Source organism: Camelus bactrianus, chromosome 14 (assembly GCF_048773025.1).
Source record: "Camelus bactrianus isolate YW-2024 breed Bactrian camel chromosome 14, ASM4877302v1, whole genome shotgun sequence".
Lineage (NCBI taxonomy): Eukaryota > Metazoa > Chordata > Mammalia > Artiodactyla > Camelidae > Camelus > Camelus bactrianus.
The window spans coordinates 61,274,487-61,286,926 of NC_133552.1; the positions used below are offsets into that span (position 1 = coordinate 61,274,487).

General features: G+C 38.1%; 1 protein-coding gene across 2 annotated transcripts in view; it reads left to right on the plus strand.

The window, feature by feature from the left end:
• UBAC2 (UBA domain containing 2) overlaps positions 1 to 12,440 on the plus strand; it is a 146,726-nt gene that overhangs the window by 18,821 nt on the left and 115,465 nt on the right. For both annotated transcript variants that reach the window (XM_010959676.3, XM_010959675.3), the window contains exons 2-4: positions 2,447 to 2,574; positions 7,632 to 7,751; positions 8,295 to 8,404. In XM_010959676.3, the coding sequence (XP_010957978.1) occupies positions 2,447 to 2,574; positions 7,632 to 7,751; positions 8,295 to 8,404 (358 nt within the window). The remainder of the gene's footprint in view (positions 1 to 2,446; positions 2,575 to 7,631; positions 7,752 to 8,294; positions 8,405 to 12,440) is intronic.

The following is a 12,440-nucleotide window of genomic DNA, read 5'->3' on the forward strand; positions in this document are numbered from 1 at the left end:
CCTTCCTGTAGGCTCTTCTCAATTTAGCAACCAAAGCAATCCTTTGAAAACGTGTCTGATCATGTTATTCCTCTACTTAACTTCCCCCAAAAGCATCCTGTCACTCTCAGAGAAAAGGTTAAAGTCCTGTGATGGCCTGCAGGACTGTTTGCTCCCTGACTTCGACCTTATATCCTACCTGTCTGCTTTGCATTTATTCTGCTTTTAGCTGCCTTAGCAGCCTTCCTGTTTCTTAGTCATGTTGAGCTTGTTCCTATCTTGAAGCACTTGTACTTGTTCTTTCCTCTGCCGGAATACTGTTCTCCCAGGTATCTGCAAGGCCCACGTCCTCAGGTGTCTGGTCAAGTTTCACCTTGTCAGGAGGGCCTTCTAACCACCTTGTGTAAAACAGCACCCCTCTTTCCCCACTAGCACTATGTTTTCCCCCAAACCAGGATAGGCTAGTTCTGCTGCAGTAGCAAACAACTCTAAAATACCAGGTTTGTTTCTCACTGATGGTATCCCTCTGTTGTGAGTCCTCCAGGAGGGTCTGTTCGGTTTTGTCTTCAACTCTAGGATCTGGCTGATAGCACAGCCACCAGCTTGAGCATTGGCAGAGGGAAAGACTCTTCAGTATTTGCCTGGGAGTGATGTATCTGGAAAGGGAGCAGGAAATCCATGGTGGAGAACACAGCCACGCTCTTTACCTTGCTTGACTTCTCTGCAGCATTTATTTCCATCTGACAGAATATATATTTTCCTTGCTTTGTGTATTTTTTTTTTCTGTCCTGTCTGGACTGTAAGCACCACAAGGGGAGGGACTTTGTCCATCGTTCCCTGCTGTACCCAGGGCCTAGGATAAGGCATGGTTTGTAGTCAGTGCATATTAATTGTGGAGAATGAGTGAGAATATCAAAGCAAACCATTCATTTATTCACGTGGTGACATGGAAGCCTTTGTGTGTATGGAGCAGGAAGGTCTGAGGAGAGAGCACACTTACTAGAAAAAAGCGGGAGAGATCCTGGTCAGTGGAGAGTATCAGTTTGAGATTTGAGACCGTGAACCTACAGTGAAATCTTGCAGCTCATCTATGTGTTTCTCCAGCAATGTTGAGTCACCGAGGAGCTGGTGAGGAAGAGGCAGGAATGAACAAAGGGGCCAATTTCACGAGGAAATACGATCGTCGCCGCCCCTCCAAGGTGCACCTGTCACCCCTGCTCCGTCTCTGGTCCTGTCGGAATAATAAAGGAAGAGCTTGCCTTTAACCAAGGAATCCAGTTCCCCTGATGGCTGATTGAGGCCGTTAGAGCAGTTTTCCCTGTGTTCATTCTTTAGCTCATTTGCTTCTTGTAACGTTTTTGAGGGAGTGTCTCTTCATTTTGTAGGCAAGGAAAACTGAGGCTTAAACTGCCCTAGTCAGAATTGAAGTTGGCAGGCTCCCAGCTGAGGGGCTCTTCTGTGCTGCTGAGGTTCTGGGCAGTGGGGGCCCCCTTTTCTGGGGGACAGGGAGCTCTGGTAGCTTTTAGGTTCCCTGGAGCCTTAACTGCATCTTGGTCATGAAGACAATATGCAACCTCTTTACCGATGGCTCCAAGTTAGATGCTTGCAAGACCGGACCAGAGAGGAAGTAGTTGGGCTATTTTTATATACTCAAACAAGTGCAGTAACCACATGGCCAACTGTAACTAGTACGCTCATGACCAGGGAATTTCTTATGAGTACTACTGAAAGTGCACCTCGCATGATCTGAGAAGGTCCCTGTCAGTGACACTTTCTTGTGGTCCTGGCTGTTGACAATCTGAACATTTCATATGCTTTGTGCCAGGCTTTGTGGCCAGTATAGTGAGAACAGGCAGCCCCCCTTCAGGAATCTTTACTGTAGTTGGGAAGGCAGAAGAGGGTCACAGACGGATGATGGGAAGTGGAAATTGAGCTGTCGTCTGAAGGCAGCATAAGATTGAGACAAGACTCTCCAACGGAGAAGACTCGGGCTCCAGGGTGCCCATGTGGGAAATCTCTACAGGCCACTGCGGCGGCGATGTTAGCAAGTCTAACCACTTTTTAAATTTCTTAGAATAAATGTTTATGTGTGTCAATCCCAGTCATGCTCAGGACCTAACTGGTCAGTTTGATAGAAAACATACTCCTCTGTTATTTCTTTACACTTTGGTGACTGTTTTCTGAAAGGTGAAAGGTATTCTGTGGAAATAAACTTAGTTTGGTCTCACGTAAGAGCCAAATGACAGTGAAGCCCTGCCAGTGATTTCCACCTCTTTTCCAGTGCCCTTTGACCCCTTACCTCCGTAGGAAGGTATTTTGAAAATAGACGTTAATAATTAAATTTCAGAGTTTGTGGACTTGGTCTTCATTCTACTTCAAATGAAGTGAATTCTCTTGCTTTTCACCCAGGTGGTTTTTAAAAGCTTAGAAACAGTCATTCTGAAAGCAGTTTTCTCTCTCCCTCCAGACAAGGCACCTCTGTCCAAGAGCCTTCTACTGGTCCCCAGCGCCCTGTCGCTTTTGCTGGCCCTCCTCCTGCCGCATTGTCAGAAGTTCTTTGTGTACGACCTCGAAGCAGTGAAGGAAGACTTCCAGGTGAGCTCTGCTCCACTGGCCTCTCGGGAGGAGATAAGGCAGAATTTTTTCTTTGATTTGCCTTCTTTTCTGCTGTCCTTAGTCTCTCAAAGCCTCTAAATTAGTGAGAAATATTATTTATTATTAACATCCTATTAACAATCAATTTTTCTAGTTGTATTTATTGGTAATTTCAGCAAAGCAGGTTAAAATGAAACAGTTGCTGTATCCCTTTTTCTTGATGCGTCTCTTTTCAGCTTTACTTTTTACCCACGGAAATGCAGTTTTTAACTTCAAGAGACTTTAACAATGTTGAATCTGGTTTTTGTATGATCAGTGTGTATACGTAACATTTTTAAAAAGCTGCTTCAGGATGAACTAAGCTCTTTCAGCTCTAACAGACTGTTAATCTGTGAATTACTTGTATAGTGGCGGTTCAGCCAAGTAGGACATTTCTCTTGGGTTTTTGCTGCTGAGAAGAGCAGAAGTCTCTGGCTTTTGAGATTTATGGGTTGGTATCATTGAAAACACTGGTGCTGGGTCTTGTCTATGAGTTGGAGTGCAAAAGGGTGTTCTGGTGTGAATTCCAGCTTCGGGGAGTTCCTTCACACCACCAGTAGGCAATTCTTAAACACCAGCTGAGTGTCCCACAGTTCAGCTGAGTTCTGATGCTGTCTACTCTCAGATAACATCAGCTTCCACAGGGTAGGAGTTCAGTCCCACAAGACTGCTCACCCCACCCCTACTTCAGATGTCAGTCACAAGCCCTGGTTGTCTCCTGTACTTCTGACCGACTGGCTATAAATCAGAGTTCCCACTACCCGTCCTCGGGCTCAATTTGCTAGAACAGGTCACAGAACTAAAAGAAACATTTTACTTACTGGGTTACCAGTTTATTATTAAAGGATATGAAAAAGGACATAGATGAACATCCAGATGGAAGAGATGCACAGGGCAAGGGAAGGGGAAGGGTGCAGAGATTCTGTGCTCGCTCTCAGCCCCTTTCCCCAAATCTCCACGTGTTCATCAACCAGGAAGCTCTCAGAACCCTGTCCTCCTGGGCTTTTATGGAGGCTTCATTACACAGGTGATGAAATCCCTGGCCATTGGCAGTTGATCCACCCTCTAGCCCCTCTCCCTCCCTGGAGGTCAGTGCAGGTGGGGAACTGAATTCCAACCCTCTCATCACAAGGTTGATTCCCCTAGAAACCAGCCCCCGTTCAGGTGCTTCCAAAAGTCACCTCACTAACAGGACAAAATACACAGTTATGGCTTTCCTCTCTTTGGAAATTCCAAACATTTTAAGATTTCTGTGCCAGAAACTAAATATATTTCTTACTATAAATCGCAGTATCACAGAGTATTAGTGAAAATTATGGTTATAACCTGCCACCCTTTCTTTGCTTTTCTCAAATACTTGATTAGCCATTTGAAGCATAAAAATTCACTTGAACACCAACGCCTTTTTCTCGTAGTGATGTGATTAATGCCACTGCTCAGATGGGCTTCACCTAGTTCCTGCGAAGCCCCTTCAGTTTTTTATCTGTACTAGTGCTTTCTGTCGGAATATAGTGGTATAGTCTGGAGCTTTGGTGTGATTTCACTTGCTATAATGCAGTGGTTCTTAACCCTGGCTGCGTAGCAGGATCACTTGGATATACTTTTTTTTTTTTAATGCCAAGACCTCACCCTTGACCAGCTGAGTCAGAGAGCCTAGTGGCAGCACCTGGGCATTGGTGTACTTTTTAAAAAGATGCCCAGAGAATTTTAGCATATGACCGGCCCTAAGAACCACTGCTGTAAGTGTCCTCTGGCCCTGAGTTGGTACCTTTCTGATTTGGGGGGTTAATTTGGTTCATCTGGCCAAGTTGGCAAGAGTCCCTTTCAACTGCACCACTTTGTGGGCATCTGCGCTCTAGAGGTGGTGACCTGCCTAGATGGAGGACCACCACCCTTCTGTCCAGGAGTGAATAGCACCCTCTCCTGCTAGAGCCTCTTAAGAAGCCCTCAGTGTGCATATTTTAGAGCTGCTACAGAGATATGGAGAGTCTCAGTCCTTTCTTGGGAAATGTAAGCATACACATATACAAGAACATGATACCATAGGACACAAGTTAAATCCTCTCTGGGTGATAAATGAAGTGCAGACCAGTATAGAGTGGGATATCCCTGGAGAGCCTTAGTGATGTTAGCTTTCCATTTGGTCTGAAGGAAGGAATAACTTTTAATTAGCATAGAGAGAGAGAAGGACATTTTACTTTCTGAAGCAGCAGGAACTTGAGACCCTCAGGAGTATGGTATAGGAGGCATTGATAGAGACTAATGCGAGGTTAGGTTGGATACGGACGGGAGGGCAGCAGATGAAGGGCTTTATCTTGTGAGTTAGACTCTCCCAGATTTTGGCAGTGGGAAGGTCCTGCCCTTAGTGTTCTGCAGGTTGAAATGCAGAAGCAGTGCTTTGTTGATCAGTCTTCTCAGGGAGCAGTCACCTTCGTAGCAATACCTGGTGGTTTCTTCTCAGAAAGGTCTCAGATTTTTGTGTACTTGGCATAGTAACAAAACACAAATTATTTCAAAGTGTAGCTTCTAGTTTTATGTGTCATTAGCTGAAAAAATAAACAAAAAATGGGGCTCTGTAAACCCAGTTTGTTTTGTTTACAGTCATGAAGCCTTAATTTCCTTAATCTTCTAGATTTTCCTAGCGGCTCTTTGGGCTTAGCCCTGAATAAACACTTGTGTTAGAACTCTAAATGTGTCTTTCATGGTTTCTGCATCTGCTGTTCTGTAAAGATGACAGTCAGCATCATCTTACATTTGTCAAGTACTGGGCAGCTTGTTACAAAGTGCTCTCATGCACACTCCTCCTTTGGTCATACTGATGGTAGTATATGCTGGCCCAAAGTTTCAATGTGATTATGGTGCAAAGTTATGGAATTTCTGAGGGAGGAAAGAGATTTAGTTTGAAGATGTTACCTGGATTCCACATGTGTGTCCATGGTCATTGCTAATTAATCATGGTGCTGTTTCTCCTTGAACCCAGTTATGACCTTAACACAGATTTGTAGGCAGCCACCCCCATTTCAGCTCAATGGGCAGGTAAAGTGAACTCTAGTAGCTGCCCCTGAACCAGTCCAGGGCCCCCACAGATTGGAGTACACTGATGACAAAGACAGCCTGATGTCTTGCTTGAAACAGAGACAGATGTAAAAATGTTTTGACAGTTGGGATGGTTCATTTTCTCATTTGTATTCTTGTTATTACTTCTTTTGGCAAGAGCATGGGTGTATGACGTTATACAAGTAAAATACTTTCTGCTTCATTTTCCTTATCTTAAGACAGAGTCAATACTGGCGTATCTTGTAGATATTGCGGGTTTGTTTCCATATCGTGAAAATAAAGCAAGTCACGTGAACTTTTTGGTTTCCCAGTGCAAATAAAAGTTACGTTTACACTAGAGTGTAGTCTGTTTAAGTGTTTCATAACATTATGTCTAAAAAGACAATGTATATACCTTAATTAAAAATACTTTATTGCTAAAAAATGCTAACCATCATCTGAACCTTCAGTGAGTAATCTCTTTACAATAGTAACATCAAAGATCATTGATCACAGATCACCATAACACATATAATAATAATGGAAGAGTTTGAAGTATTGTGAGAATTACCAAAATGTGACACAGAGACAGGATGTGAGCAAATGCTGTTGGAAAAAAGGCATTGATAGATTTGCTCGATACTGGGTTGCCACAAACCTTCAATTTGTGAAAAACACAGTATCTGCAAAATAAAATGAAGCTCAATAAAACAAAGTATACAGATGTTACAAATGTTCATAACAGTATTACTCACAATTAGCCAAAAGGTGGAAACAATTCAAATGTCCATTAACAGATAAATGGATTTTTAAAATGTGGCATATATGTATATGGATTATTATTTAACCATTAAAAGCAATGAACTTTCAATACATACTTCAACATGAACCTTGAAGACACTATGCTAAGTGAAATAAATAAGCCAGGTACAAAAAGACAAATACTGTATGATTCCACTTATTTGAGGTACCTAGAGTAGTCAAATTCATAGAGACAGAAAGCAGAATAATGTGAAAAACACAGGGGCTGAGGAGAGTAGAGAATGGGGAGCTATTGTGTCATGGGTACAGAGTTTCTGTTTGGGATGATGAATCAGTTCTGGTGATGGGTGTACAACACTATGAATGTTCTTAATGCCACTGAATTTGTACACTTATAAATAATTAAAATGATACATTTTGTTTATTTTATCAAAATAAAAATACCAAAAAAGAGATAGGATTTCTGTTTTACCTATTTTGTAAAAAAAATCTAAAAGTAGCTGTTTTACCTATTTTGTAAGGTAATTGTGAAAGGGAAATAAGATCAGAATATTTTGCAGATGTTACTAGCTTTATCTTTCAAAATATGGAAAATATTTAAGAAGACTCAATAGTTTGAGTAGCCTTTGAATGACTGTTTTTCCTTTCTATATCCCTTTATATGTTTTTCACCTAAACCAGAATGATTTAAATAAACTAAGTTAGCTAAAAATTTCAAATTAGTAATATTTAACAACAGTTGTCATAAATTGCCTTGTACAAAGTTGCTATGAAGTAGGTTGATCATTAAAATTAAGCTCAGAAATGTATATTTTGGGTTTATCCCTAAGTTGCTTTTCAGATACAAGTTTGTTTTATTTAGTAACATAAAAATAAACATCTGGTAGCCTTTCATTCCAGCTCATATATATGATTTTTGAAATTTTACTAAACACAGTTTAAAAATTTTTTAAGAAAATTTTTTGTTATTTTAATGAGAACACATTCTATTATAATAAACACAAAATTTTTGAGTACCATTATATGAAAGGAATTTTTAGTCTGAGAGGGTCAAGCTCATTTCCTAGGGAAATCACATATGTAGTTCAACTTTTTTGTGTGTGACATTAGTTTGCTTAGAGTATAATAAATAAGCAGTATAAAATAAACACAATAAATTTGCTGTGGAAGAGATCTGAACAATTTTTACTCCTATTTGCTATTTTTAAATCCCCATCTAGATCTGGAGGTTGATATGTGGAAGAATAATTTGCCTTGATTTGAAAGATACTTTCTGCAGTAGTCTGCTTATTTATAATTTTAGAATATTTGAAAGAAGATATGGAAGCAGAAAATTTGCAGTAAGTTTTTATGTATTTTCCCTTTGTTACTTAGATTACAGAAAAAATGTTTTTGTTTTCTTATTTTGCAATAATTTTATTTTATTTAGCTTGATGTTATTATTGACAGTTATCTTTTAATTACATGATCCTCAGTCTGGTTTGGAGCATGGACAATAACCAGAGAAAAATTTTAAATTTAAGCCACTAGCATAACAAAATAATAATAATGATAATGATAACAGATAATATTAGTGAGTAGGCAATAAAAATTTTAATTAGGATTTTTACTTTAGTAAAATTCTAATCACTTATTTTGCTTAATGGTTTGTGTGTTACTTGTAAAAATAAATCATACTGTAAATATCTTTTTTTAACATACTTAGAAATTATGGAAGTTAATACATTTGACCAATATTGTTTTACTCCCTCATTTTGAAAAGTCTGTTTGAACAAAAACAAACTTAAAAGTATATATATATACCTGAGCTGGTACTAATTAATTAAAATTAGTTTATTTTTAGAAGGTTCCTCTCTGTAATGTTCTTCCTATTTTATTTTCAGTCCTTTTTACTGGGTTCCTGGGTTTTGTCAGCCGTGGGTGACTTCATCCTTGTTGAAGCTGTGTGGTATTCATTTGGTATCACTGCAGCCAGGAATTTGCCTTCTGGATTGTAAGTAGCTCTCAAAGATTACCTTAATTCATAACTGCTTAAATCTGATATAAAGCATTATTGTATGTGAAAGTCAGTACAAGAATATTTTTAAAACTTCTGGATATAGTAAAATTTATATTACCTGTAAAAAATCCAGTATATACTTACATTTTCATTACGTTCTGGAAACAATTTATTTTACATGCACTCTTTTTTTTTTTTTTTTTTTTTCAGCTTTAAAAACTCATATTTTAGAGAATTTTTAATTAATTTCTTGTTCTGGTCCTGAGGATAGAATTGTGTTTTTGTAGTGAAATTTTGTCTTTGTAACTTTGTGAATGAATTAAACACAAAAAATGCAAAACTCAATTAGATTAGATTAGGAAACAAAATTAATTTATCTGAAGTTAAGCTTCTGAAGAATGCTGCTTTTTAAAAGTGATACTGTTTATATACTTTCACCAAAGATAAAAGAAAACAATATGTAGGTTACAACTTTGAAGCCAACCTGCGGTGTGTGACCTAACTCGGACTGTCTGTGCTTTCATGTTATGTTGGTCTTCTTTTAAAACAAAACAAAAAAGTATTAATTTATGAAATAACTACTGTCTGTGAGCAGAGTTATAAGCACGTATAAATGACCTTAAAGCATCTCTGAATTAAGTATCTGAGATTGTATGTGAGAGATGAGGTCCTATGAAATAAAGATACCAGGTAGTTAAAATTCTGTGTGTAATAGCTTCAGCCTTTTAATTTAATTTTCATTAATCTTCTTTTGAGAACTGTTAGACAGTTGCATGTATCGTGATTCAAATTCACCTTGGTCTCTATTTTAAAATATGGTTAATGATCTAATAGCTTTCACACTTACATTGTTAATATTTTTGATCACAGCTGCCCTTTATGGGATTTACTGAATTGTGTGCATGTTACTGAATTGTGTGCATGAGTGTCGATCTTTAGCTGTTTTAATAATATATGATTCTGAGTAATATTTTAATGGTGACAGATAAAGTTCTGTGTCATAATTATCATACAGTTTTTGAGTTCCATGGGCTGTAATTGCAATTAGACTGAGAAGTTTAGTTTGCATCCTCTTCTATTGTGGAAAATAGTATAGTCATTAGGAATGATTTCATGTTTATTCTGAAAAGAAACAGCGTTACTAAATCACTGCTTTTCCCCCAAACATTTCTCATCCAGGCCAATTCTTTTTTGGTTCTTTGTAAGGCCTACTGAGTTACGGAAGGGTTATTTGTATCATGTGTTTGTGTTAGGATAAATTTCGAGGATAAGTCATAACATAGCTTTTAATTCTTATTTACAGTGTTCTCTTGTCTTGTGACCTTTTTTTCCCTATTGCACACAGAGTTGAATGACCGTAATTTCTTTGTATGAATGGCATTTTCTTTATGGAATCCTAACAGATGTATAGAAGGAAGATTGATTCAATTTTGAAGTTGGTGGCAGTGCTTATACTTAAGGCCAAGAGGCATTTATCTATTTAAACCTTAATTTGTAGCAAGAATTGGAAACTTGAGTAAGTTCAAAAGTTATAGGGTGCCCTTTGAAAGACAATGGAATGTTAATTCAGACATCACCTGAATGATAATATATTTCTCTTTCCTTTTTAAATCATGAATCATTACAGTGTGGCTATTTTGAGTCTTAAAGTGTTCTCAAACATAGAGAACTTCTTGGAACATAAATCTTTACTTCAATAAATAAATTTTGCATTTTGTAAATATATCTTTTTTTTGATGATAACAAAGCTTCAAAAACTCAGGAGAGGAAACTGTCTCTTTTTAGTCAGAGTGTTTTATAATTTGCACTGTTTTCCGTATAACATGTTACCTTTTTCTTTCTCATCAATGCCAAATTTATCTGCACTCCCTAGAATTCTTCACTTCCTATTTAATTCTCTCCCTTTTTTTTCCTAACCTCACCACTGTTAAAACTTCTCATATAAAGGTTACCAGTAACCAACCAATTTCTAAAACCAGTGGCTTATTTTCACTTATCTTATTTGACCCTTCAGTAGCACATTGAATGCTTTTGACCTCCCATTATTTCATGAAATAACCTGCTCCCTTGATCCTAGGACACTACTGTCTCCTGGTCCTTTTTGACCTTCCTTACTAGTTGCAGCCCCTTTCTCAAGCTTACTCCAGGTGCTTTCTCTGGGCCATCTTGTCCACTCCCATGACGTCAGCTATAGTTGACATCTGACATACAGTTTGTTTCCCAGCACTCTATTTCTAGTCCATATTACTTTCCTGATCCTTCAGTCATATATCCTAATGACTTCTAAGACTCAAAGAAAATTCATCATATTCAGAAGCTCTTAACCTCTTCTGATCACCTCTCCTTCTGTACTTTCATCTCCCCCTCCTTCTGTACTTTCTATTTTAATTAATGGTATTTCCATCTACTCAGTCACTCAAGCTGGAAATCTTTCTCTTTTCTCATCATTGGAGTAGGACATCAAGTCTTATTAATTCAGAGTCCCGTCAAATTCATCTGTTCATCCCATGTTCTCGACCCCTGCTGTCCTTATCTCAGTCTTAACTGGTCTTTTCCTGTCTAGATTTTTGGCAGTAATTCTCCAATTACTCTTCCTATCAATTTCAGAGCATTTCATGCACTGTTTTCAGAAGTTGTCCTTCTAAAATACAAGTTGGCTCATCCACTTAAAAACCTTTAAATCCTCATTTGCTTCAGAATAAAAATCAAACTCCCCCAAGGTGGCATCATGGCAGTCCGGAATAGTGCGAATCACATAGACCAGATTTATCTGAGATTCCAGCTCTGCCATGTATTACTTGTGTGTCGTCTCGAGCAAGTTACGCCTCTCAGGTTCCATTTCCTAAGCTCAGTTTGTAGATGACCCTCCTATGTAAATTGGGGGCCACACTCTGTACTTCGCAGGGCAGTGGAGGGAATGAAATAAGCTCATCTGCACAAATATCTTAGCAGTAGCAACAGCCCCACTCCATATATTGTTTTTTTTTTCCTTTCCCTTCAAAACCCTCGTAATCTGACCCTAGTGCAGTATTTCAAGCCACTCCCCCGTTGGTCATTCAGCCTTCTTAATGTTCTGTGTATCTGTATTCATGTGCTTAACTTGGTTTCCTTTCTGCACCCTGTTGCCTTTTGGCAGGGTTAATTGTCCTTTTATTTATATTCCAACAAAGTTGTTAAGATACCTATTAGCATTTATTGCATTGGATCGTCATTATCATTATCCGGCCCTCCCATGCCACCCTGCTAGCTCTCGGAGGGGGAACTATTTTTACTTCATGTACTCGTTGCCTTTATTCAGTAATGTTGAAGGGATAGTCTTGGTTACAGTGTAACCCCTTAAGACTATAAGGGGAGGTCTTTGAACCATAGACCTTTCATCTTTTTTTATAGTGCTTTACAAAGAAATTACGCCTGGCATATGATGGATTCTTATGGCTGTTATTTGAAATTCAGAAAATGTAACCACTAGGTTTTGAAAGTAATGACAGCTCCATTAGTAGACGCTGTATGTATTAGTTGCTTCTAGTAACCCATGCTTATCACACACCTGTACTTATAGACCTGTTATTTTTTCATTGTTAGTATTTACATGTGGATATTGTATTGTTTCCCAGAATCAGATACCTCGAGAGTAAGTGGAATTTTGAATTTTTACATATCATATTAAAATGTGTCTGATTATAATGCTGAATGACATTTTTAAATTAACTGTGTTTTAGATTATCTAAAGTTTTATTGTGAGAACCATGACATACATTTTCACTTTGTTGGGTTTTATTGCTCTCCAGTTCTTTTCATCAGGAAAAGTCATTGCAGAGAACTTGTCATTTAAAAAATTATGTAAGAGCAGATTCATCTGTAGAGTTATGAGTAGGCAATGACTGTATACATACACCATGAGCCTACATATCAAATACAAGAGTTATTTCCCTTGTTTTAGAAATAATTACTCATTTAATGATATTTATTAAAGCATCTTGCACACTTAACTATTCAAAACTTTAAACAGTTTTCTCTTTGTTGAGGAACG